Genomic DNA, 27,472 nt, shown 5'->3' on the forward strand with positions numbered 1-27,472 from the left:
TGTGATGTGTTATGCTGGTTCCACTTCCTTAACTGACAAATAAAGAGTCGAATCATATCATAGTAACTTCTCGTCACATGTTTACCCCGGTTGGCCGCTTACTTGGGTAGATGTGGGAGGAAGGTGTTACATTAATCACAAGCTCAATTATAATTATAGCATTAAGAAAAGGATAAATGGAGGGTGAAAATCTTATTATGGGTTTGAAAACAATTGTAAATCAATGCATCTTTAGATATGGGATTAAAAAAAAGCTTGTCTTTAAGACTCTTATAATCTTATTATTTTATATGAATGTGAGGTTTAAGGATGCAATATATTTATAGAGACATGGAGAAAGATGAAGTAGACCCAAAATTCATTTTATAACCTATAATCTCAAAATTAAAGAAAATACACCCTATCTTGTCCTCCTCATATAAGTGTTCCTTTACCCCATTGGGAACATGGCTATGATGATGTGCCTATTATATAAGAACAAGTTAAACAACATGGATGATAATAGGCTTCCTAAAATTTCTTTAAGCTCCAACCAAAATCACATTTAGCTCAAGCATGGATGGCATAAGGATGACTAAACCAGCGAAGATGAAAGGAAAAAAACATATTGCAGAATAGTGATAATATTAAAATTATCATTGCATCAAAATCTAAGAAGAATTTGTAGTGTGATAAAGAGTTAAAGGGAAAAGAGAAATTGATATATTATAAAGAGGCAACTAATCCTAATGAAAAAGCAATTTACCCACTAATGAAATGTTATCACTAGGATTATACAAGACTTAATCAAACTTAAATATGCCTTGAAATAATTTTATTTCTTCTATAAATAACACCCACCCTCGAGTCTTCACATAAAATTTGAATTTAAAACATAATAAAAACTAAAATCCACACCAACTTCTTAATCTACTCAAGAGTGAAATACACAAAATGTCATATAATTACATTCATGCCTATTTATTTCCAATCACATTATTTAATTACATAGCTTTGCATATTTAATTACATAGGCTAATGGCTGCACACATCAGCATAACGAACTATTAAACCTAAAAGCCCATCTTGCATTCATTAAATGAAATGGACGTGGACGTGTGTTTTGTGGACCAACCTTTTTTTTGTCAATCCATTACTGCCAGCAAGTCAAAGGTGTACATGGCTCCACGCATCATTATCATCAATGACGAACTGGTGAGGCAAAATCCAAACTTCCTTTAATAAAGGACATGCGCATGTTGATGTGGACCAACCCCATCCCTTAAGTCCTTTATTTAGCCATCAATTGGGGAATAATTTCGTTTTCTGGTTTAAACATTAATAACATCCAACGGAGCCTGAGCTGGTGGAGACAAACACAACAGAATTACTTCTGGTGGAGCCAAACACAACAGAATTACTTTTGGGTTCCAGGGACCGCTTCCCGCATGTGCAATGGAATAGATATTCCAGACAGGTATTCTCACATGCCAGTCCCTATCATTTATATTTGAATTAGTTAAGTACTATTACATTCAATCGAAGAATTTTGCATTCATGTATATTTTAATGCATTGACACCGCCCAATACGGTTGCAGAGCAGAGCCAGCACATTGGTTTTTTAAGATACGGCGGCCTGGTTCGCTTTTCAACCGCCAAGTGCCACCAAAGTAAGCTACCTTGGACTAACAAGAATGAAACATGCAGCGAGCAGTCTCGTTAGAAATCCTCGTGCATGATTGGTACTGATTTTCAGATCTGATTCGTGATATCTGAATCGCATGACAATGGCTGCAATGGGGAATGATTTTTTTTGGGTAGAGACTGATGAACCCCACGCGAGTCGCAGGAGGGAAATACTGGCCGTCCATCCTGAGATCAAAGAGTTGTTTGGACCCGATTCATGGGCTTTTCCAAAGGTACACCATTATACATTTATCCATATCGATGCATTTTGTCCATTTTATTGATGGATTTTGTGGCTAATTTTGGGGGTGCTTTGAGTTCCTCAGCCCTTGACTAGCTGGCTCCGGTTTTGTTTTTGTTCTCAGGTCTGTGTTCTGTTCTGAATTGTGGATGAGTGTTTTTGGAAATTGTAATTGACATTTTGATCTTCATTGGTCTTGGTAGTCTTATGACATGACAGTAAAGGAGCTGTTCTCTACTCACTTCAAATTGTATCTCACTTTTTTTGAATATACCCATTAAACAGAGTACGAGGAAGGGCTGTTTCAGGTTTATTTGATTTCCCAAATAAATTTCCTTGGAGAATAAGGAGAATAAGCACAAAAAGTACTTACAGCGTATGCTCTGAAGCCCTCTGAAGCCCCTGTTTCCCTGGAATCAATCTCGGATAGAGGGCGGTATTAATGGTCAGAGCGCATGAGCGACTGGTAACCCGAAAGTTCTCAATGGGAATGGAATAGATCGAGCTACCTCTCATTCGCACCGTGCCTTTGAAAATATGTTCAAACCAATCAAGCTTTTGCTAGATGCCCACTAGCTTTTGCCACCAAATAAAAGGAAAACTATACCAGTACTATATGCAGAGGTGTACATGAAGCCATAAAAGGAAACACGACTAAACCACATCCTGAACAACAACCCAGGGAACTGGATATATAACACAACATGCAGGATGAACCATGACAAACTTAGAGATTAGCCTCCTCAAATGCATCTGAGATCTTTGGATCCGGCTTCTTTCAGAAGTTCGACCACTGGAGTACCAGAACCGATCACTGGTCGGTCTAGCTGGGAAATCTTCTGATCGATTTCTTCCTGCTTCTGCGTAATCTGCTGCCTGGAATAGTCGATCTGAACATCATAATCTGCTGCCTGCAATAGTCGGCAGTATCCTCTACATGCTGCTCTATCATCTCCCATTGTGGATGAAGGTAAGACCAGCTCTCGGTTCGACAAACTTCAGCGTATCCCCCATTGCTAGTTCCATCTTCCACTTCACGTGCTTGAGAAAACGACTGACCATGGCAGCTCTTCTTCTCAGTGTTTTCCAGGTCCTTTGCCAGAGTCCCATGATATGGAGAGAATCTGATAGCGTGTCCCGAAATCTAATTGCAGTTGAATTGATGAAGGTATAGTTAATATATAGCTTCGTAGGAGGAGATTGGGCTAGGATCTGTTACCATGGAGAAGCAAGCTGATTTGGGTAAGACTAATTCTGCGCTTAGTAACTGACCATGTTGATCTGGATATGAATTTATGTTGATACAGTCCTGTTCTTATTGGTCTGGCAGCGTACCTGAGGTGCTCGTTAGGCCACATCCAGTTCAGTACGAATCACATCCTTCCAATCCATGTCCTCGGAAATGTCTAATCTATCTAGTTCTAACACCTTACTTGACTCAGAGAGTCAGATTGAATAGCTTCGTTGGCAGCTCAGTTATGCACCTGGTTAGCTCTGCTCTTTACGTGGGTAAATCTGATGTTCCAAGGATAGGGCTGCTGGAATTAAGGATAACAGATCCCCCTGCATGGGCCTGGCTTTCCCTTCGAAACATTCAGTTAACACCTTGGAGTGAGCTGAGATGTGTGGAACACACTTAATCATGCTGTTCCAAATAGTAGAACCTTTGGGTAGCAAGGGGTGATCCAATATGGATTCTACTTCTGCTCCAGCTAGAGACTTGTGCCTGAGAATCTTTCTCCAAAGAGATTTAGGCTACATTAGTAGTCTCCACACCATCTTGGCAGCTAGAGCCAAACTCACGAGTCCCATATGTTTTAGGTTTAAGCCTCTTGCGCATTTAGGAATAGCCGCATCTTGCCATGTCATTAAGTGCCATTTCCTGTCTATTTGTTGCTCCAGCGCATCGGAATTTCCTCAGGTTGCCCTCAATTTCATTCAAGGTATCTATTGACCCATGATTCCACTTACCTTTTATCTTATCTGTAGTGTTTCTCCAACAGATTCTCCCATAACCCAAAGCTGTGATGGGCCACCCTAAATATTTTGATGAAGACTAAAACATTTATGATCCTTCTGCGGATTCTGGCATTTGGTTTAATGAATAAGACAATAGATTTCTCAGAATCGATCACCTGTCCTGAAGCTGCTTCAAATATCCCCAAAGTTTTCTTGAAGGCTCTTGCTTCCTTAATGTCAGCTTGATCCATCAGCAAGGTCTCATCCACAAACTGATTGTGGAATAGTGAAGGGATCCTCGATGCATTTTTTATTCCTTTGATTGAGCACTTCAATCTAGCCTTCACAACAGATCTCCTAGTGATTCCACGAGGATGATAAAGACGAAAGGAAAGAGTGGGAATCCTTGTCTAAGACCTCTTGAAGCTTTAAAGAAAGAGGAAGGTCCCACATTAATAAGAACTGCAAATAATACTGTAGAGAAACCAATGGTTACCCATTTGATCCAGCACTCAGATCAACCGAATTTGGTGAGAACCTCTTGGAGGAAATGCCTTTGTATTTTGTCATAGGCTTTGTTATGGTCAAGCTTGAGCAGCATCCCGTCCCGTTTCCTGGATTTGAGAGAGTGAGTAACTTATTGAACAATGACTAGACTGATTGAGATTCGTTGCCCTGAGATTAAACCACCTTGTTCTATAAACATGATGTCCTACAACAAAGGTTTTAATCTTGACACAATGATCTTAGTAATGGTTTTGTATACACAATTGCAGAAGGAAATAGGCCTAAATCTATCAAAGGATAAGGCATTGTTCTTTTTAGGATTTAAAGTCAGGAATGCAGAATTCATTGCCTTGAGTGTAATTCCAGATCGTTAGGACTCCTCTAATGCACTTAAGAGTTCCTTCTTCATGATATCCCATGAGAGTCGAAAGAAGTCAATGGAAATGCTATCTGGTCTAGGGGCCTCCCCTTTTTTCATTACTGAAATAGCCTATAGCAGTCCCTACTCTGAGATAGGCTTTATCAGATCTACATTTGTCCTTTGAGATTAGCGTTGCGATTGAGCTAAGGATTAATTCTTTTTCATCGTGTGCGCTCTGTTTATTGCTCAATAGGAGATTACTGAAATAGCTAACCATCTCATTACAAACATTAGAATGCTCTTCCACTACATTCCTATATCTGGCAATGATTTTTGCCATGTGTTTTAACTTTTATCTCCTGTTGAGATATGACTTAGGGGAGAATTTCAAGTTTCAGTCACCTTCCTTCAACCACTGCACCCTTGATTTTTGTCACCAGAATAGTTCTTTCTTATAGTTCTCTTCTAGTTTTGAAATCATTAATCAACCAACTTTCTTGGTAGTCAAATTAGCGGTTAAGCCTTCAGATTCTATTGCTGTTTGTTGGTCTTGCATTTGCTGTTCTAATCTTTCCGTTTCTCTGAAGATATTGCTAAATATTTCTCTTTTCAACTCCTCCAACTTTGTTAACTGGAGTTTCTTATGTAAAATTAACAGTTTGGAGCCTTCATTTCTGAGTTCCTGCCACCATTCCCTGATCCTTTGCATGAAATTCAGATGGGAAGGCCATGTAATCTCAAATTTGAAGGGGATGTTGGATGTTGAACTGGCATCATGGCTGGAATTACTAGTTGCTGATCAAACCCTGGTGACAAAAATTACATGAAGAGCTCAGCCTGCTTGAGAAACTGTGACTCTGTATCGAAAACCCTTTTGCTCTCACTTTCTGGTTACAACCCTCTTCCAAGCAGGGGGATTGTGAATCCTCCATTGGGTTTCCAGTTAGCCATGATCCAGCTGTTAAGGGTCTTTTGGGTGGCTAAATCTCCACGAATTTGCAAATTGGAATCTTGGATCAGAGTACCACCAGCCTCCATGGAACTTGCTATCTGCACAGATCAACCCAAATTTCATAGTTGGTACTGGCTTTCTCCAAGCATCTGTTGGAGGACTCAGGCCTAGTGAATTCTTGGCCTCTTCTGGTTGTAAAGCTAGCAGATCTTCCTGGGTAGGAAGGAGATTCACTCCAGCCAAAGCTTCTTTGAAGCTTTTCACAGCCTCCCAAGCAACTTTGCTACTCTCTTCTATTGCTCCCATATAGATGTTTCCAACTACTCAGTAATTGCAACACAACTCATTTGAGAAACCCAAAACTAGCATAACATCTAGCATAACATGATTCAAAACTATCCTCTGATGAAGAATACTAGCCTGACTAATATAGTACAGATCTTTGGAGGTGAAGACCTTCCAAAAGATCACCAAAACTAAGCAAGCATAACATGATTCAAAACTATCCTCTGATGAAGAATACTAGCCTGACTAATATAGTACAGATCTTTGGAGGTGAAGACCTTCCAAAAGATCACCAAAACTAAGCAAAATATGCAATACATTTTCCCTTTTTAAGGATAAAATACTTCATTACAACATACTACTGAGATCCACAAGTTCATTCCGATTTGGCCATTCATTTGTTGTTGAACCACTTGAACTAGCAAAGTCCTTCAAGCTCAAGACCAAACTGTTAACCAAAGATCACAACTCCTCAACCTGTTGATGTAAGTGACATATTTCATCTTCATGCTTGTCCACTTTGCCTCTAATTCCCGACCACAGTTCCATTGCATTGGAAGCAGAGATTGATTGTGCTTTATGCTGAAGTTTCGATTTCATAATTTCAATTTGCATGTCATCCAACTTATTGTTGAGTTGGACGATGGTATAACTCAAACATGCAATCCTTGTTGAACAAGGACAATACAAAGAATGACTGACCCAAATACCAACACAAGACGACCTTATAACCATAGGGACTAAATATGCATATATACCCACAACACAATGTGTCGCTACAGGGGGTAGTGCACTCCATTTGAAAAATGAAGATAATAATGGAATCCCTTTCCGAGAGGAGTGATTAACACTGTAAAAAGCCCCAACAAAATAGTTAGAGTTGACTGCTCTTCGATCTCCATTCACAACATTCCAAGAGATGGATTAACCCCAAGAAGTTAAGACAAGGTTCTCTTCCCATGGAAAGACAAAAAATTTATCACATAACTCATTGTATTAAAAATTGAACCTAGAGTTGTGGGACAGTACAAAATTATCACCTTTTCCGAAATCTTGTTAACAAACAAAGGAAAGAAAAGATTCACCAACTTGAACTCAAAGGAGCATTGAAATTTCAAAAATTGGATTACTCTCAGGGAAGATCCTTTAACCATGTGCTAGATGATTAGTTGATATTTCCCTATCACAACAAGAGAGAAAATTAATCTCTTTAGCTAGAAGAAGGCCTTGTAAAAGACCGTAAGTTCTTGCATGATTATTTTTCATCTTTCCTAAACCCCACGAGTACTTCATTACTTTAGTTCCATCGGGGTCATAGAGTACCCCTCCCCTTCCCACCACCCTTGGATTCCCTTTTTGAGGCACCATCAAAGATGATGACAAAGCTTCAGAGATTAGTCCTCCATTCTCTGAAGGCTTCCCAAGAGAGCCAAGTTTCATTTTTCCTTCGAGGCTTTTTGCACCAGTCCTGAACCCATATTGGATGCCTTTGGATGAGAAAGATTTAGGAGCCAAGCAAACGCTTGGGCATCCAAAATTTGGGGAGAGTCTATTTTACATTGACGATGGGCCCATAATTCAGTGCACAAGTGCAAAGATTTCTTTGTTGTTGATTGAGGAAGTACTTGAGTGTTATTGAAAATGCTTTCATTCCTAGCTAACCAAACTTTCTAACAAGTGAACTTTGGCAAGGCTTACCAAACTTGTTTAAAAAAATGTTTTTAATTTAATCTACCTAAATATTGCATTGTCTAAGAAGAAAAGAGGTCTTGGAGCAAACATGGCCATATCAATCAGTTTGTCAATACGGCAAGTGTTGCAATCCGTACTTGTTTAATATAAAGGCATTCCAAAAAAATATGCTGTATAGTTTCTTCGTTATTTTTGCATAATTGGCATTGTGAGGGACCTTGGATGCCTCGCTTCTCGAGTTTTTTTGTAGTCAAAATCTTCTTATACACTAAAAGCCAATAAAAGGAATTGATCTTGGGAAGGCTATTTGGAAGCCAAATTTTTGCCCAACAATGAGATTTTGGAGGAGCTCCTTGTGGAAATAAGAGAGAAGCATATCCTTCCTGAATTGTGTACCCTGAAGTTTTCCATACTCGTTCATCTGCCACATTGTAGCTCCATGGGGGCACATCCCATGAGAGCATTCCGAAATTTTTGGGCAACATGGAGTAGATTGGAGGGGATGAATTCTAAGTTCTAGCCACTTCATCTACCTAAGCCATTCCAATTGGAGATATCAGTAAGGGGGAATTTTCTATTTGAAGTGGTAATAGATCTCGATCCTTTTCCAAAGGGGGATTGTTCATAATCCTGTCAGGCCAAATATTGATTTTTGTCCATTACCAAGCTTCCAAGAAATTTTTGATTTGATGAGAGAGACAGAGTCCACAAACAACTTCCACATTGAGGATCCTCCTCTAGGGGGAGGGAGTGCGAGTAGACAAGAATCACGCCCAATATGGAAGTATTATGAACATAAAACCAACTTCTACCAATCATCTTATGGGGAGAGAAAAAGTTATACTAGCTTTGCTCTAATTGCTTCGTTCATGAGCACTGGGTCTATGATACCAAGCCCCTAATGTGCTTTGGGATGCCAAACAGTAGCCCATTTTACTTGATGAAATGTTTTCATGCTGGTCTTACCTCTTTCCCATAAAAACTTCTGAATTTCCTTAGCGATTAGGGAGGGAGTGTTTTGAGGGGTCAATATGCTGAAAATTGATAGAGTGATAGTGTTGTAAGAATCGCTTTGATCAAAACAATATTCCTGACATGGTTAAGCCAACAAGCTCCCCTCTGTGAAAATTTTGATTTGAACTTTGAAATAATACTTACCTAGGCCCACGCGCTGGATGAGTTTTCAAGCATATGGGGATGCCAAGGCATTTAAATTCCTTCAATGTTTCCACGAATGGAAATCCTAGGATCCTTGCAATCTACATTTTTCTTTTTTGGCACTAATATTCCAAGAATAGATCTGAGATTTGCCGAAGTTTATTATGCCATTGGAGGCTTCCAGAAAATGGTAAAGGACTGATTTGAACCTTTTGGCCATGATAGTAAAAGGTCCACCCATACATAACGTATCATCTACAAATTGTGAATGGTTTATGCTCTTGATTCACCTTGCAATTATTGGACACAAATTGTCATTGATGTCAATATGGCAATATTCGAGGAGCAGACGGAGCCAAGAGGAGCCAAGAGGAGCAGACGGAGCCAAGAGGAGCCAAGAGGAGCAGACGGAGCCAAGAGGAGTAGACGGAGCCGAGAGGAGCAGACACAGCCAAAGAGGAGGAGACAGAGCCACCAGAGGAGCAAACAACGCAAAGAGCAGACAGAGCAAATGGAGGCATGCAAATAAGTCATCAGAGAGCTTATACGCATGCATTTAATAGAACTATTGGAGCGTAGACATATATATGAATGCTTTGATACTATCGGCGGGCATCTATGGCACATTATAGCTATCAGAGCAGAAATCACGTGTATGAGTCCATAACACTATTGGCGACAAAAAAACTATTGGGAGTCCATAACACTATCGGTGGAAAAAACCATGCATATATGTGTTTAACACCATCGGAGGAGCAGTGGACGCGTTTTAATAGCGAACAAACATGCACCGTCAGATTTCCAGCGAAAAGATCGGGTGGCTACCACGTGACAAAGATGCACGGGAGATAGCGAGCGAGAACGGCAGTAAACGGTATTGTTCGCACCGCCTTTGGAGGGTGCGCGGTAATCGTACGTGGGCGAGCAATCACAATCACCGGGCGACGCGTGGCAGATGGGACAGGTCAAAAAACCGCTTTATCATGAGTTAATGCGCGGGCAGTTCATGGGATCAAGAGGAGCAAACGTCATCGGATCGCCTGATGAATGATCGGACGACCAGGATTAACTTCACGTGTTTTTGATTGATGTGACATTGCAATATACGTTAATATGTTATCGCATCCGTCCGGCACACAATATCGCATCGGGACTTCGGGAGGGTGGTAAGCGGCCCTTTGCGATCGCCGATAGCGATGAATGTTGCGGACCCGATGTGACATTATAACATGGTTAAATGCTACGTTGCATCGGTTCATCGGAGCAGGGGAGGATCGGCCGTCGGTGGAGTCATGGGTCCGATATATAAAGGACCCCGGGAGTCATGAATTGCCGATTGCGATTTAAGCACAGACCCGATACAGGTTTAAATGCAGGTGTAATATTTCCTGAAGTCCGCCCCTTCAGTCTTTTCGACTGTTTCGCACATATTTCCTGTGTAATCGAGTTTTTTTTGGGTTGCGTGGGGTTTTTGGGCTGAAAAGCCTATGATAACTGTTCTGATGAATTAGAAGGCTGAGCGTCAGTTACATGGGGTGTATCAGGGTGATGGAGATTGCGATTGGAGCATAATGTCTCTGTTAAACTGGAAAACTTGCACAGTGAACTTGCGATTGGAGCATAACGTCTCAGTGAACTTACGATTGGAGCATAACGTCATGATTGCGATTGGAGCATAACGTCTCCATGAACTTGCACAGCGCAGAGGAAGCCGCAGCCACTGAGGAGGAAGCCTAAGAGGCGGTGTAAGCGGAAATGAATGGACAGAGGTATGGATATAAATAAAACAGTAAAAACAGAGAACGAGAGTCGCTGTTATTGTGGTGAAGAACCAGAGGGTGAGATAGTAGAAGCAGCAGAGGCAAAAGAGACAGAAAAAGCAGCGGAGGCTATAGAGGCAGCAGAAGCAGCGGAGGCAGGAAAGTAGGAGTGAGTGAACATCAGCTGAATAGAGTGCAACAACATACTAGTGTATACCAAGATTGGGTTGGAACCCAAGAGGTTGAAGCCTCAGAACTGAACAGGACTGAAGTCATTGGGGGTAGGTGCTCCTAAGTGCAGAACCACTGCAAAACAGAGTTGGTGTTCTGGAGGTTGGAGCCTCACTGAAGTCCAAGTTGGAGCTTGGAAACTATTCACAATCAGATTTATACTTATATTGTATTTATTTCATTGCACTGTCTTGAGTTTTAATAAAAGCATTAATTCTAGCTGTTGATCTCTGTGTTCTGTGTATACATATACATATCTATATATGCTTTTGGCAATCAATAGAACAATTAAAAAATAATAAGAAATACTGATTCACCCCCCTCTCAGTATTCCCAACAATTGGTATCAGAGCAGGCTTCTTCATACTAGCCTAACAGCTTGAAGAAGGATCCGTAGCCATGATGAGAAATCACGAAGCATCAAGAAGACCTCCTTTGTTCAATGGCACTAACTTTGGTTTCTGGAAGAAAAGAATGACCTACTACTTAATGTCCCTTGGACCTGAAGTCTGGCATTTTGTTCAAAATGAATACAAAACTACTTCCACTCTTCCAACAGACCAAGATGAGAGGAAAGCCTACATCGCAAATGCAAAGGCCATGAACTCCATCACTAGTGGAATCACTGATTCCGAGTTTACAAAAATCATGCACTGTACCTCTGCCAAAGAAATGTGGGAGAAGCTAGTTGGCTTGTACGATGGAGACTCAAAAGTCAAAAAGGCAAAACTTCAAACTCACAGAAGACAATTTGAAAGTTTGAGGATGGAAGATGAAGAAGATATTGCAGCATACCTCCTCCGAGTAGCTGAAGTGGTAAATTCCCTAAAAGGATTGGACGAAAAAGTGGAAGAAAGTACCATTGTTCAAAAGGTAGGTCTCTTCCAGACAGATTTGACTCCAAAATAAGCGCTATAGAAGAAGCAAAGGATCTAGATACCCTCAAAATGGATGAAATCCATGGAATTCTCACTGCCTATGAAATGTGGAAAGGTGGCCCAAGCTCCAAAGATGCAGCATTCAAGGCCTCAAAGTCAAAGAAGGGGAAAGAAAGGAATCACTGTAGTGATGAGTCAGATGTGGAATCTGAATTGGCTCAATTTGTATGAAAGCTGAAGAGATGATCTAAGCTTAAAGGCAAGTATCCTCTTATCTGTTTTAAATGTGGTAAAATAGGTCATTATGCAGCAAAATGTCCTCATAAACATGACAGTGATGATGAAGGAAATTCTAAAAGAATGGCACATAAAAAGAAAGGGTTCAATAAGAAAAACTTCTTCTCCAAGCAAGATGAGTCTGATGAGGATGAGTTTATGGTCATCAAAAAGAAATCAGATGAGGAAAGTGATCATGATGAAAGCCAAGAAGCATTATTCATGGCACTCGCAGATGATGATGAATCAGGGCTGGAAGGAAATGTAGATGAACTGTTAATAAGCGCCATTGAAGAAAATGAGAAATTACGGAACAAAATCATTTCTCTCAAAGTGGAAAACGAGGAAATAAGGAGAGAAGATCTCTTGGAAGCAAAGCTTAAAGGAAAAGAAGAGACTTGTGAAATCGTGAAGTCGAAATAGTGTCCCTGAGAAAGGAGTTGGAGCAAATTAAAAAGGGTTGTAAAAGTTCTCAAATACTTGAGACTATTCTGAAAAATCAAAAACCTCAACATGACAAGTCTGGAATAGGTTTCAAAGGAGAATCCTCAAGCACTAAGAATAATGCGAAAAGCTATGCCGATGCACTTTCCTGCAATCCAAAAGATGAAAAAGTATGTTATCAAAAGTGCATCCCAGATCCCAAGAATGAAGGGGGAATTACTCCAAAGAAGAATGTGGAATCGAATCATGGACACTACAACAAATGCAAACCTGTACTCCACCAAGGGCCCACCGCAAATCCAAAGAACGAGGGAGGAGTAATTCCCAGGAAGGAAATCGACTCAAACCGTGGTTGCTTCAACAAGTACAAAACCATCTTTCTTGGACACTGCTTTCACTGTAAAAACTTCGGTCATCAAGCCAGACATTGTATGGTTTGCAGAAGTGAAAAGACAAAGCTAAAGGACCGAATAATCAACTCATATGCCCCCAAAAGGCAGGGACAAATCAAAACCTTCAATTCATTTGATCCCTTGACCAAATTTGATCTGATTTTCTCTTTCTGCTACAATAATGGACACTATGAACAAGACTCCCACTCAAAGGAAGAAAGACGAGTAGCAAGAACTCCAGCATGGACAAATGCGACCTGGCTCTATATGCTCAAAATAATGAAAACCAGTGGTTTGTAGATAGTGGGTGCTCCAGACACATGACAGGAGACAGAAGGAAGTTTGTCTCACTAAGTAAAAAGGAAGGGAATGTGTCCTTTGGAAGCGGATCAGGCATAATTGCAGGAAAAGGAATAGTTACTCTGATCAATGGAAAAGGAAAAGCTCAAGATGCTCTGCTAGTTGACGGGCTCAAACACAACCTCCTGAGTGTCAGCCAAATCTGTGATCAAGGACATAAGGTCGTTTTCAGCACCAAAGACTGTGAAATAAGGAACTCTGCCTCAGGGAAACTTGTGGCAAAGGGAGTGAGAACACTAGACAACATTTACATTCTGAACAAGATTCAAGAAAATAAATGCTACTGGAGTCAGACAGATGAGAGTTGGCTCTGGCACAAGCGACTTGGACATACAAGCTTCGAAAATCTGACCAGTACGAGACATCCCAAGGTTGTCCAAAGCAAATCAAGCAGTGTGTGGTCCATGTCAACATGGAAGGCAGACCAGAACCAGCCACAAGACAAAGGAGCTCTATACATCAAAGCCGTTGGAGATCATCCATGCTGATGTGTGTGGGCCAACTAGAAATCCAGCACTCCAAGGAGAAAGGTACTTTGTGTTATTTGTTGATGATTATACTAGAATGATGTGGATATACTTCATAAAGTATAAATCTGAAACTTTTGAGTGTTTTAAGAATCTAAAAGCCCTTGTAGAAAACGAAAAAGATTCAAAAATTAAGTGCCTCAGAATAGACAGAGGAGGAGAATTCACATCAAACAAGTTTAGTGAGTTCTGTAATATTCATGGAATTAAAAGGGAATTCTAGGTTGCCTGAACACCTCAGCAAAATGGGGTAGTTGAAGGAAGAAACCGAACAGTCCAAGAAATGGCAAGAACTATGCTATTAGCAATAGACTTGCAACCTAAATTTTGGAGAGAAGCAGTAGGAACAACTGTCTATACACTGAATCGAACTCAATTAAGACCGAATTGTGAAAAAACTCCTTATGAGCTATGGAAAGGAAGACCTGCTTCGGTGAAGTACTTCAAGATCTTTGGAAGCAAGTGCTTCATAAAAATAAATGATGGCTCACCCGGAAAGTTTGATTCTCGGGTTGATGAAGGGATATTTCTTGGACACTTTACATGGAGCAAGGCTTACAAGTGCTACAATTATCGACTGAAGAAAATAATGGAAAGCATTGATGTAAAGGTTGATGAAGATCTTCCAGAAAGGGAAATTGAAGAACATGAAGATGACTCTCTCATTGAAGAAGAAGAACCTAAAGAGGAAGAAATAGAAGAGGAAGAAGAAGAAGAAGAGAAAGAGAACCACCTAATACCCCTTCAAAGATGAAGTATGTCCAAAGACATCATCCAGAAGAGCAGATCATTGGTGATAAAGATGAAGGTGTGCAGACCCGAAGAAGGATATCAATCACACCCAAGAGGAAAGTCATTGCCCTCCTATCTATGATAGAACCAGAAACATTTGTAGAAGCAAGTAAGGATCCTCATTGGGTAAAGGCCATGGAAGAAGAAATGTCCCAAATTGAGAAGAACAAGACATGGGAGCTTGTACCTCGTCCAAACGACAAAAACATAATAGGAACCAAATGGGTGTTCAAAAATAAAATGAATGAGGAAGGACAGGTTATCAGAAACAAAGCAAGACTTGTCTGCAAAGGCTATTCACAAATTGAAGGAATTGACTTTGAAGCGAAATTTGCACCAGTGGCTCATATGGAAGCTATCAGGATGTTCTTGGCATTTGCTTGTTCAAAAGGATTCAAAATCTATCAAATGGACGTGAAATCAACATTTTTAAATGGGGAACTCAAGGAGGAAGTCTACATGGAGTAGCCAGAAGGTTTTGATCTAATAGCAGGAAAGGACTTAGTTTGTAAGTTGAAAAAGGCTTTATATGGGTTGAAACAAGCTCTTAGAGCTTGGTATGCAAGACTGGATCACTATTTACAACAACAAGGCTTCAAAAAGGGAGTGGCTGGAAGTAATCTATACATAAAGACAGATCAAGGTAAGTTACTAGCTGCTCTTGTTTATGTCGATGATCTGATTTTTGCTAGTAATAATGATGAAATGAGCCATGAATTTTCTCAAAACATGTCAAAAGAGTTTGAGATGTCAATGATAGGAGAGCTGTCCCACTTCCTTGGACTTCAAATATCTCAAACCAGAGCAGGATTATGTTTATCTCAAACCAAATATCTAAAAGACATACTCAAAAAATATGGAATGGAGGACTGTGCACCCATGAGCACACCTATGACCACAAACTACAAACTGAGCAAAGATGATGACTCCCCTCTAGTAGATGCAACTCATTACAGGTCAATGATTGGAGCCCTTCTATACTTAATAGCTACACGACCAGACATAATGCAAGTAGTAGGAATGGTGGGAAGATTTCAATCTGCTCCCAAACAATCCCATTTATTAGCTGTAAAAAAAATTCTTAGATATTTGAAGGGAACTTCTAATTTCGGTCTTTGGTAACCAAAGAACTCAACACTGACTGTAACTGCATACACCGAAGCTGATAGGGCTGGAAGTATAGATGATCGGAAAAGTACTAGTGGAAATGCATTCTTCCTAAGAGACTGTTTGGTATCCTGGCTCAGCAAAAAACAGTGAACCATATCATTATCCACAGCCGAAGCCGAGTATATTGCTGCAGCAGACTGTTGTACTCAGATACTATGGATGAAGGAAGCTCTAAAAGATCTCGACATATGTACAGATCAACCAATTACTGTTTATTGTGACAACACAAGTGCTATCAGTGTCAGCAAAAATCCAGTGATGCACTCAAGAACCAAACACATACCAATCAAGTATCATTTCCTCCATGAGCAAGTAGCTGAACAAAACATTGTCCTGGAATATATAAGTACTAAGGAGTAGATAGCTGATATTTTCACAAAACCTCTTCCTCGAGAAGCATTCGAACATCTGCATCAAAAGATGGGTGTTATTTCTTTATCATCACTCAAGTTCATTCACAAAGATGTAGCAGGACAGGGGGAATCCGTATGCATTCCTTTGCCATTGATGCCAACGGGGGAGAGAGCAGAAGAATATTGCCATCAATAACAAAGGGGGAGATTATTGGACACAGATTGTCATTGATGTCAATATGGAAATATTCGAGGAGCAGATGGAGCCAAGAGGAGCCAAGAAGAGCAGACGGAGCCAAGAGGAGCAGACGGAGCCGAGAGGAGCAGACACAGCCAAAGAGGAGGAGACAGAGCGACCAGAGGAGCAAACAGTGCAAAGAGCAGACAAAGCAAATGGAGGCATGCAAATAAGTCATCGGAGAGCTTATACGCATGCATTTAACAGAACTATCGGAGCGCAGACATATATATGAATGCTTTGATACTATCGGCGGGCATCTATGGCACATTACAGCTATCGGAGCAGAAATCACGTGTATGAGTCCATAACACTATCGGCGGCAAAAACACTATCGGGAGTCCATAACACTATCGGCGGCAAAAACCATGCATATATGTGTTTAACACTATTGGAGGAGCAGTGGACGTGTTTTAACAGCGAACAAACATGCACCGTTAGATTTCCAGCGAAAAGATCTGACAGCTACCGCGCGACAAAGATGCACGGGAGATAACGAGCGGGAACGATGGTAAACGGTATTGTTCGCACCGCCTTTGGAGGGTGCGCGGTAATCGTACGTAGACGAGCGATCACAATCACCGGGCGACGCGTGGCAGATGGGACAGGTCAAAAAATCGCTTTATCGCGAGTTAACGCGCGGGCAGTTCGCGGGATCAGGAGGAGCGAACGTCGTCGGATCGCCTGATGAATGATCGGACGGCCAGGATTAACTTCACGTGTTTTTGACTGATGTGACAGGTAATCGTATGCGGACCCGCCGCAACATTGCAATATACGTTAATATGTTATCGCATCCGTCCGGCACACAATATCGCATCGGGACTTCGGGAGGGTGGTAAGCGGCTCCTTTGCGATCGCCGATAGCGATGAACGTTGCGGACCCGATGTGACATTATAACATGGTTAAATGCTACGTCGCATCGGTTCATCAGAGCAGGGGAGGATCGACCGTCGGCCATCGGCAGAGTCATGGGTTCGATATATAAAGGACCCCAGGAGTCACGAATCACATATTGCAATTTAAGCACGGACCCGATACAGGTTTAAATGCGGGTGTAATATTTCCTGAAGTCCGCCCCTTCAGTCTTTTCAACTGTTTCACACATATTTCCTGTGTAATCGAGTTTTTTTTTTGGGTTGCGCAGGGTTTTTGGGCCAAAAGGCCTATGATAACTGTTCTAATGAATTAGAAGGTTGAGCGTCAGTTACATGGGGTGTATCAGGGCGATGGAGATTGCGATTGGAGCATAACGTCTACGTTAAACTGGAAAACTTGCACAGTGAACTTGCGATTGGAGCATAACGTCTCAGTGAACTTACGATTGGAGCATAACGTCATGATTGCGATTGGAACATAACGTCTCAGCGAACTTGCACAGCGCAGAGGAAGCCGCAGCGACTAAGGAGGAAGCCTAAGAGGCAGTGTAAGAAGAAACAAATGGACAGAGGTATGGATATAAATAAAACAGTAAAAACAGAGAACGAGAGTAGCTGTTATTGTGGTGAAGAACCAGAGGGTGAGGTAGTAGAAGCAGCAGAGGCAAAAGAGGCAGAAAAAGCAGCGGAGGCTGTAGAGGCAGCAGAAGCAGGAGAGTAGGAGTGAGTGAACATCAGCTGAATAGAGTGCAACAACATACTAGTGTATACCAAGATTGGGTTGGAGCCCAAGAGGTTGAAGCCTCAGAACTGAACAGGACTGAAGTCATTAGGGGTAGGTGCTCCTAAGTGCAGAACCACTGCAAAACAGAGTTGGTGCTCTGGAGGTTGGAGCCTCACTGAAGTCCAAGTTGGAGCTTGGCAACTAATCACAATCAGATTTATACTTATATTGTATTTATTTCATTGCACTGTCTTGAGTTTTAATAAAAGCATTAATTCCAGCTGTTGATCTCTGTGTTTTGTGTATACATATACATATCTATATATGCTTTTGGCAATCACTAGAACAATTAAAAAATAATAAGAAATACTGGTTCACCCCCCCTCCTCAGTATTCCCAACAGCAAATTGGATCCTTAGAGATTTTTGCTTCTTCTCTCAAACTCCAATCCCCTGCTAAGCGTATCTATCATTCAAATATAAAGAAAGGGGAGAGAGAGAAACCTTCATGGAGGCCCCTCGACACTTGGAAGAAGCCAGGGGATCTTCCATTAACCAGAGGCGAGATCCAAGGGCCTGAAATACACAAAGAAATCCAATGGATAAATTCACTGTCAAAACAAAAAATGGACATTACCTTGAAAAGAAATCGGTGGCACACTCTGTCAAAGGCATTCGCCATATCCAACTTGATAACCATGCCTTTATCGCCCCTTGTTTGGCTGAAATGTATAGCTTCTTTAACCAAAATAATGTTGTCAAGATTTGCCTTTGAGAAGCTTAAGCCTTGCAATCAAGATCTTAGAAATGACTTTATAAGAAACATTGCAGAGTGAAATTGGCTTGAACCAAGAAAATGGCGACAAATTAGCCTTTTTGGAAACTAATGCCAAAATTGGTGAGTTTATACCTCCTCTTATACAATTGTGCTTAAAGGAGTAATCCACCATTCTACAAAAATCAAACTTGATCACATTCTAGAAATATTGGTAAAAATGGGTTGAGAAGCCATTCGGACTTGGAGCTATGTTTTGGATGAATGAAATATTATTTTCTTATTCTCTTCGTCTTTGATCTCCATCAATAAGGAATTATTGTCTTCCTGGGAAACTAGTTTTGGTACATGCTCCAACATAATCTCCTCTGGGTTTGTACATGCGGCTCGCGAAAGTGCTGAATTTTTTCCACTTAGATCAACCCAAAATAATTTTTAGACCCTCTAATTGTGATCTCTCTGATATTATTCTTTCAAGTTCAATTTTGGGCTTGGTTATGAAAGTATTTAGAATTTCTATCCCTTGCTTCGGGCTAGAGGTTGCGATAATTTAGCCTTCGTAATTCTTCTTCTTTTAAAGCAGAATGGTAGGCTTCAAATTCCTTCTTTTTTGCCATTAAAATTTCTTGAGTGATAGGCTCTTGTTGTAACTTTCTTTCAGTAGCTTCCAATTTATTTTGAAGTTGGATGATTGAAGCTTGGGCAATTTCCCTTTGTCCTCTTGCCCAAATCGTCATGGCCTCTTTAAGCTTTTTGATTTTTTTCTCCCAAATGTAAATTGGGCTTCCTGTAACCCATTTCCTCCAAGCATGTTTTACCAGATCATAAAATCCCTTTAAGATCCAAATTGGATAGAATTGGAACGGGAGAGGGCCGTAATCCTTTTTGTCCATAATTTCTAATGAGATGGGCCGGTGATCCGAACTACTCTAAGGGAGGATCTTGGAGGAGAACTAGGGGTCCTGCTCCAAGAAATCAACAAAGAGAGACTGATTGAGGCGGGCAACAATGTGGCTAGGGCTCGATGTCCGGTTTCTCCATGTGAACTTGTTAGTGGAGGGCTTGATATCTAGCAGATTTAGCTTCCCAATTAGGTCCTCCATATTTTCTTGAAACTAGTCTCTAACTTTATCTCCTTTTTTTCCCAAGCATAAAGGGTTGTATTGAAATCACCCCCAAATACACTGTCGTGCCCAAAATTTGAATCTCCTAAAGCCATGAGTGATGACTAGCACTCAGTCTTTTCCTTGAAATGAACAAACATATATATTAACAAAAATACATACCTTTTGGGAGGGTAAATGAACAATTTTTGTTGCTGGCCAATGTGTAGAAGCACGGTGATCCAAAAGATTGTGTGAACATATTCCAAAGGGTACAAAGGCCGCCTGACACTCTTGATTTCATAGATAAAATACCACTACCATGTAAACATTAATACTGGTTCTGAAGTATCTTTTTATCCCCCACCTTTGTCTCGTGGAACAAAAGGATAAGGTGCTTATCTTTTTACTAGTGATTTTACCTCTGTCATAATTTTCTTGAACCCTAACCCCCTGCAATTCTAGGAGATAATATTCATCATTTATTGTGAGGAGGGATTGAATTCCATCCTTTTCTTGTGGTTTGGCCTCCTTGGATGAATCTTGTATCCAATATTGATTGAGTGCCCATTTCTTTGTATTTCTCTGTCTTTTACATTCTTATTTCTCGATTTGTTTTCCTACCAACTTTGTAGTGGAGTCGTTATCATTCCTTTTCCTTCTCGACTTTCAATTTCTCATTCGCAGAGCTCGCAAAGGTCAACCTTGTTCTGATGTCCCGAGGTGAGTGGTATTCTTCTTCTTTTGAGGAAGAGTCTTCAACCAGCTATGCAGGGGCGGGAACATCTTCCAACAACGACATGTTCTCAGTGGTTGGATCAACCTTCGACTCTGACGCTGGGATAGGTTCCTTTGCTGGGGATGCAAGAGGATTATTCAGTTGTATTTCTCCCTTCTCATTAATTTGATTCAATGCATCATATCTATTATGGGTGCCTTTTTCCCCATTTGTCTAGTTGGATCCTTTTCCTTTTGCTGGATTAAATATTTTAGGGAAAGTTGGGCCTTTCCCTTTATTCCCATTTAGATCAGGAACTCTTAGATCATTATTAGCTTGTCTTTGTGGGCCTCTTCTTCTTTTTGGTTGCGACTATTGTTCTCCCACTTTTTCTTGCTTTTGCTGCTACTGTTGTTTCCTCTTACAACTTATAGCAAAATGGCCATTTTCATGGCAGATTTTGCACTTGAAAGGAACCTTATCGTAGTCCACTTCTTGGATATGGGACTAGTTGTCCAGATTCATATTGATGACTATCGCAAGCCCTTTATCCTGATCTACTTCCATGCAAATTATTGCACAAGCATGCATACCCTCTTGTGGTTCAGTCCGATCAATATATTTACTCAGGGAATTTCCAATACTTCTGAAGGTTACTTCATTCCAAAAGTGAAGGGGAAGGAATCGAAATTTCACCCATATTGGGATAGCCAAAGGAACATCACTTTCAGGGTTGAAATTAGTACTCCATCAATCCAAATATAGCTCTTGGTCCCCCATAAAACAAGGCCTGTTTTCAAAGATGAAGTCCCAATATGCCTTTTCTCAAAAAAGAAGGTGAAAAACCCCTTCCCACAAAAGGAAGATGAGACTGACCCCCTTATCAAGGGTTCCCAGTGTTTCTCTACCCTCAACCTTACTGTATGCAGGGATGGCCAGAGCTCAATGAACTGGTCTACCAAGCTACACTCAACTAACTACAAAGTGCGAGCACACGATTGGGAGGCATATATCTCAACCTTAGGGATCTCTTTAATCCTCTTGACAAAGTGAGAGGGATTTTCCTTTTGAAATTTTGGCCCATCAGTCATCAGATTATCAAATGCTTCAATGTCTAGAGCAGGCAGAGGAGGTGGGGGCGCAAAACCTCCCGAGTTCGTGGCCATCTAACTATGGAAAATCCACAGGGCACGACCAGGCTTTAAATTTTTAGGGCGTTGATTATGCTTTCAAAATTGTAAATGCATTAATTGTAAGAATTATCAAATGGAGGGTTTTGAACTTCATCATACTGATCCCATGCTTGATTTTTTTCTTCTTGTTTATTTTTTATTAAAGCTTCTTTTAATAGGAAAACACATTTACATCCTTTAATACGAAAGGGAGGGCCACCATCATAACCTCTACTAGCAAATTGAAAAACTCAAAACTTGGGCTGCTTGAAGCCAAAACATCCCTTCTTATGAATCCTCAAGTCGCAGTCAAATATTAACAATACAAAACATAATAGCAAAGGGCCAACACCAAAAATAGAGAGCTAACCAACCACATGATTGACCACCTTCGCCCACAAGAGGGGGCTAGTCATGGTCATTGAGGGCCTTGCCATAGCTAGGTATAGGTGACCATTGTCAATTGAGTTTCACCCATTAATATGTGGCTTTGGGGACTTGGGCCCCTCTAAGATAGCAAGTGCAACTGTAAGAAAGTTGTTGTCATGGCAAGGGGGAACATCAGATAGATTGCATGTGTGCCCTCATCATCTTGAACTTGTCAGCTAGCCCTATGATGTGCCATGTTGTGAATGTGCTTAGTAGGTGTACTGTGGTGGGACTTTAGTTGATCCAGGTTGGGACAGAGGTCAATGCAATCTAGGTAGGCCAAATGGATTGGAAGTGTTGGAGGTACTTTTCTTGCCAATATTTAAGAATCTATTGGAGATGTTCCATCTCTAGTTGTACCTTGTGTGTTTGGATAATGACTTGCAGGAACAAGCTAGCACACATTAGAGCAACATTAAACCAAGAGAAATGAAGTGAAGCATCAACATTAAACAAAGCAACATTTTTTTATTTCCATGTCAAAAAAATCACTTTCGTTCTAAATAACATTTGAACAACTTAAAATTCAATGGCCTAAGGTAGATAGGAACTTAGCAACGCAACCCTCCAATTCAAAGAAGCAGTAATATTGTTGGCATATTACCCCCACCTAAAACTAGATAGATTGAGCAAAAGGGTAAAACTAGAAGAGATGTTTGAGTTTTTGCACTCTGATATTGTGGGCATCCTAGATTTTGTACTCCTAGGTAAGTTTTTTTTCCACAAGGAGAACACCCACCACAAGGCTCCAAAAGACTTCTTTGGCTCAAGCATAGGTAGGTAGATAGGAACTTAGCAAGGCAACCCTCCAATTCAAAGAAGCAGTAATATTGTTGGCATATTACCCCCACCCAAACGTAGATAGATTGAAAAGGGTAAAACTAGAAGAGATGTTTGAGTTTTTGCACTCTCATATTGTGGGCATCCTAGATTCTGTACTCCTAGGTAAGTTTTTTTTCCACAAGGAGAACACCCACCACAAGGCTCCAAAAGACTTCTTTGGCTCAAGCATATGTTTCCAAACACTATTTAGTTGAAATAATCATGTTTGTTGTTTGGATCTTAGTCTCCAAATTTTGTTTAGTTAGCATTCTAGAGTAAGTTTGGAGAAAATCCATTTGTGGGCCTATCTTACATAGAGATAGGTTGCTTATAGTGGACTAGGTCCACTTTTTGTATTGTTGGTCTCCCTAACCTTTCAAATAAATAAAGGGAAGAAAGAGTCTTTCATCACTTGTTCACTCTTACAATTATATACTTGTTAGAAATGTGGGAGTTAAGGTGAACTTGTCTACTTGTGCTCTTCTTCATTTGTATTTGCTCTCTTTGTCTTGAGTAATAGGGTTTTCATAAAAATTTCAAGGGAGGACTAGGGTTAGGGTTCTTCCCTAGGGAAACAAAGAAGATTGGGGTTTGGGATAAACCTTGGAGGAGCAAAGGAAGCATTTGATCTTGTAGCGTTTGTGAGAGAAGAAAACTAGGGTTTTTGTTGCATTTGGAAACCCTAGTGCTACTTGGTGTGCCTATGTTGGAGAAGGGGAGATGGTCTTGTACACTTATGGGATGCAAGTGTAGGTGCTAAGGAGGGCTTGTTGGTGTGTATGCTAGTTTGTTGAGGATATTTGGTGGAGTGACCAACTTTGGTTAGAAGTCATTCCTAGTTTCTCGAGCTAGGATTTTGACTTGGAGAGTTTGACTTATACTAGCTTGTGATGCTGTTGGTATGTCCATGTACTTCATCCCTCATATATATATATATATATATAGTGTTTGATCTGTCCAAATTTTGTGTACTTGCAGAGTTGATGCTCAGCTTTTGTTATCTTCTTGATGGAATAGATTCTATTGTTGGTTGTGCATGCTGATTTGACATAACATAGAGCCGAATTTGATAAGTGATTTAACACATCATATTTCAGAATCAGCCATAACGCTAAAAGTTTATAGGAAGTACATGGTGTTAGAGCATTTTAGATACTACACTAATGGAGAAGTTAGTCTTGATACTTGAGACAATGAGATACCATGCACTGAGAGCATTGTTATCAGAACTGGCATGGAACTGGTGGTAATGACTGGGTGGATTCATTTTGGAGGGTTTGCATACAGAATTGGTGGTTCCAACTGTAAATGGTCAGTTTTGTACGGAACTGGTCTGTTTCATTTGGAACTGGCTTTTTTGGTCTAAACTGACAGGTTCTGTATGGACTGGCATATTAAGGTGCTTGGGCCCAAAAAAATAACTTAAAAGAAATAAAATAAAACCTAATGGCCTTGATATATACATAAGAAAAATTTTCATATTTGTGTCTAATGGTTTGGATTCACATGAAGGTACATGAATATATTTTTTAATCAAAATTTGAATATTGTATTTTTTGGTTGAGTGGTTTTTGTTTCTGGTTTTTGGTCAATCAGTTTGATCACTGGTCTGGTTTTGATAACATTGATTGAGAGCACAGATTGCAGGTTTATTATTTTGGCATGGGCCAGGAAGCCTATATAGAACTTATTAATTTGTTTTAAGAATTTCTAGAGAAAACTGAAAGGATGGTCAAGTAGTGTGCAGATAGTGAATACATTAGGTGAGTATGCCGATTGTCAATGTGCTGGAAAGCATATAGAGGTGCAGTTAGACAAGTGTGTTAGATGTATAAAAGAGACAATGATGAAAAAGTGCATAGTGAGTGAGAAACTGAATGTTCAGATGATGTGGATGACTATGGTGTAGATATTTGTGAATTTTGTTTGGACTTTGCAATGATATTACGCATTGCTCTTGTGAATGCCGAAACATACTTAACGTTTGCATAAATAATTTAGTTTTGTTAGCTTCAAATTTAATGGACATTTCATTCAGAAAACCCTCTGGCAGATTTTTGCGGGATTAGTTTTTAAATTTCTTTAAAGCGAATGAATTTTAAGTGTTTGGCCTAATGTCTCCCACCACCTCCCTCTTCCACTCAATGCTGCTATATTCTGGTTTGATAATAGGAGGACTTGGTTAAATAGACCAATAACTGTCACAAGTTAGGACTATACACTATGAACTAAGAATGAGTGACTACGTGATGTCAAAAGGTGTCTTCAGGCATTTGTATTCAGGTATAGGGTGATACAATTGAAGGCCAGGTGAGTAATTAATTGTGTTGAGAAGGGAGGTGCTCTACAGCCCTGTGTTTATGTGTGTGTGTGTAATGCTATTAAAATATAATTTAACAAAGCCAATTTTTCAGGTGTAGGGTGATGCAAATGAAGGCCAGGTGAGTACTCATTAGTTGTGTTGAGAGAAGTGAGGTGCTCTACAGCCCCGTGTTTGTGTGTGTAATCCTAGTAAAATATTTAAAAAAAGGCAATGCATTATTTTTTTATTATTACCATACCATCAAAAAGTTGACATATTATTTATCCTATTTTCCATATTTAAACAGCAGCTCTAAAATAGTAAAGATCCATATTAGCATTGGGTCTATTAGGCATAAGGAGGAATAAAAAAGGGGAAGGTACAAACTTCAATATCATTAAATAATAAATCTGGGGTGTAAAAATATTTTAGTTTGCACCTCAAGTTTTTTAATTCCTCTAGGTGCATCTGGTATAAAGATGGATCTATGTTTAGTGTGCCCTTCAATTGGAAAGTGACAGAGATCTCTACACAACTGCAAAAGCATGAACCCTAGAGAAATGAGCTTGGTTTGCTGTTATATTAAAAGTGTGTGTATATTGCACTTTTCTATAACATATAGCTTCAACTTAACTTAGGATACAACATCTTGCAGATGCCTCGTGCTCATTCCTGTCCACATTGATTGTCAAAGATATGCTTTACGGCATCATAACGAGTCTAGCCATGGGAGTTAAATTGTGACCATTGAGTAAGATCTCGAAGTGCATAGGTCTAGTATTTAAGTTGAACATACGTATTATATGAAAGTACTAGTCTTATTTTTCTCAAGTTATATCTAGTTAATATGGCATTCTGTCCTTTGAAATGTAAATTCTATCCCATTTCCATTGGCCTTAGATTTATGGATGCTGAATTGCTCTGTGAAGTCAAATTTCTAATTGAAATGGTTTTATCTGGTGCTCACTGAGTGCAGATTATTCTGTATGGTGATTTGTACATGTAAAATCAGAAAGACAATTTATCCGATTCACAAAGCAGAAACTGTTAAGAGTTGTTTTTTCATTTATAATATTGGCTTTCAAAAGAATATTTCTTTTTTGGCATGTAAGTTGAAGGGATTGCGTGAGGTATGTTTGAGGCTTGGGACTTTGGAAGCTGACTTGTACTGTACTATTGGCAGATTGTCGCAGCTGTTGGCATTCAAATATGGGCTGCTACATTGCTGAATGACGCAAGCTTGTTACAGATTACTGTTGTGGCATATTTCTTTGGGTCATTTTTGAATCATAATCTGTTTCTAGCAATACATGAGCTTAGCCACAATTTAGCTTTTTCAACACCTATCTACAATCGTCTGTTAGGTATTTTTGCTAACCTTCCAATTGGTGTTCCCATGTCCGTTACTTTTCAAAAGTATCATCTAGAGCACCACAGGTACCAAGGAGTTGATGGGCTTGACATGGACATTCCCAGTTACACAGAGGGGCACGTGGTTTCAAATACATTTTGCAAAATGTTGTGGGTTTTACTTCAGCTTTTTTTCTATGCCTTTAGGCCATTGGTTTTGAATCCCAAGCCTCCTGGCCTTTGGGAGGCAAGCAATTTTTTAGTGCAACTAACCTTTGATGCAATTCTTTTATACTTCTGTGGTTGGAAGTCCTTTGCATACCTTATTTTGGCAACATTTCTGGGTGGGGGAATGCATCCTATGGCTGGGCATTTCATTTCAGAGCATTATGTCTTCCAAAAAGGACAAGAGACTTACTCATACTACGGGCCTTTGAACATGTTAACATGGAGTGTTGGATACCACAATGAACACCATGACTTTCCAAGGATTCCTGGTAGCAAGCTTCATAAAGTGAAGAAGATAGCACCTGAGTTTTATGAAGGATTTAGTTATTATAAATCATGGTCACAAGTAATTTATATGTATATTATGGATCACACTGTTGGGCCTTTCAGCAGGATAAAAAGAAAAACCCATTCAAGTGGACGTGAGAAGAAGGATTAACATTTACTTCCTACTCTCTTTTGCAATATCCAAGTGGATGTGGGAAGAAGGATTGATGTTTACATCCTACCTTTTGTTGTTGTATTGAAGTGGATGTGAGAAGGATTGACATTTACTTCCCACCTTTTTTTGTAGTGATTCTTTTGCTTCTCCTCAATTCATTTTTGGAGGCATATGGCAGTCAGGATTCTTTGGTTGATTCCAGAAGTTTTGTTATTGATAGACATTGTTCAGATAATGGGTCCTTGTTACTGCATTATGTCAATTATAGTTCCTTTTTTTCAATAAAC

General features: G+C 40.0%; 1 protein-coding gene across 1 annotated transcript; it reads left to right on the top strand.

Annotated features, from left to right (window-relative positions):
- The first annotated feature begins 1,300 nt into the window (after positions 1–1,300).
- On the top strand, positions 1,301–27,472 carry DES-1-LIKE (fatty acid desaturase family protein). The gene is made up of 3 exons (XM_089399576.1): positions 1,301–1,456; positions 1,579–1,899; positions 26,349–27,472. The coding sequence occupies exons 2-3, from the start codon at positions 1,762–1,764 to the stop codon at positions 27,180–27,182; spliced, it is 972 nt and encodes a 323-aa protein (XP_089255702.1). The 5' UTR covers positions 1,301–1,456; positions 1,579–1,761; the 3' UTR covers positions 27,183–27,472.

This window comes from Pinus tabuliformis, chromosome 2_1 (genome assembly GCF_031772625.1).
Source record: "Pinus tabuliformis cultivar Carrire ecotype Pingquan chromosome 2_1, CPIR1, whole genome shotgun sequence".
Classification (NCBI taxonomy): Eukaryota; Viridiplantae; Streptophyta; class Pinopsida; order Pinales; family Pinaceae; genus Pinus; species Pinus tabuliformis.

Excerpts from the sequence above, each read along its gene's own strand:
- DES-1-LIKE (XM_089399576.1), top strand. The coding sequence starts at position 1,762 with ATGACAATGGCTGCAATGGGGAATGATTTTTTTTGGGTAGAGACTGAT. Across the intron at positions 1,900-26,348 it reads ATTCATGGGCTTTTCCAAAG|ATTGTCGCAGCTGTTGGCAT; the intron begins GTACACCATTAT and ends TACTATTGGCAG.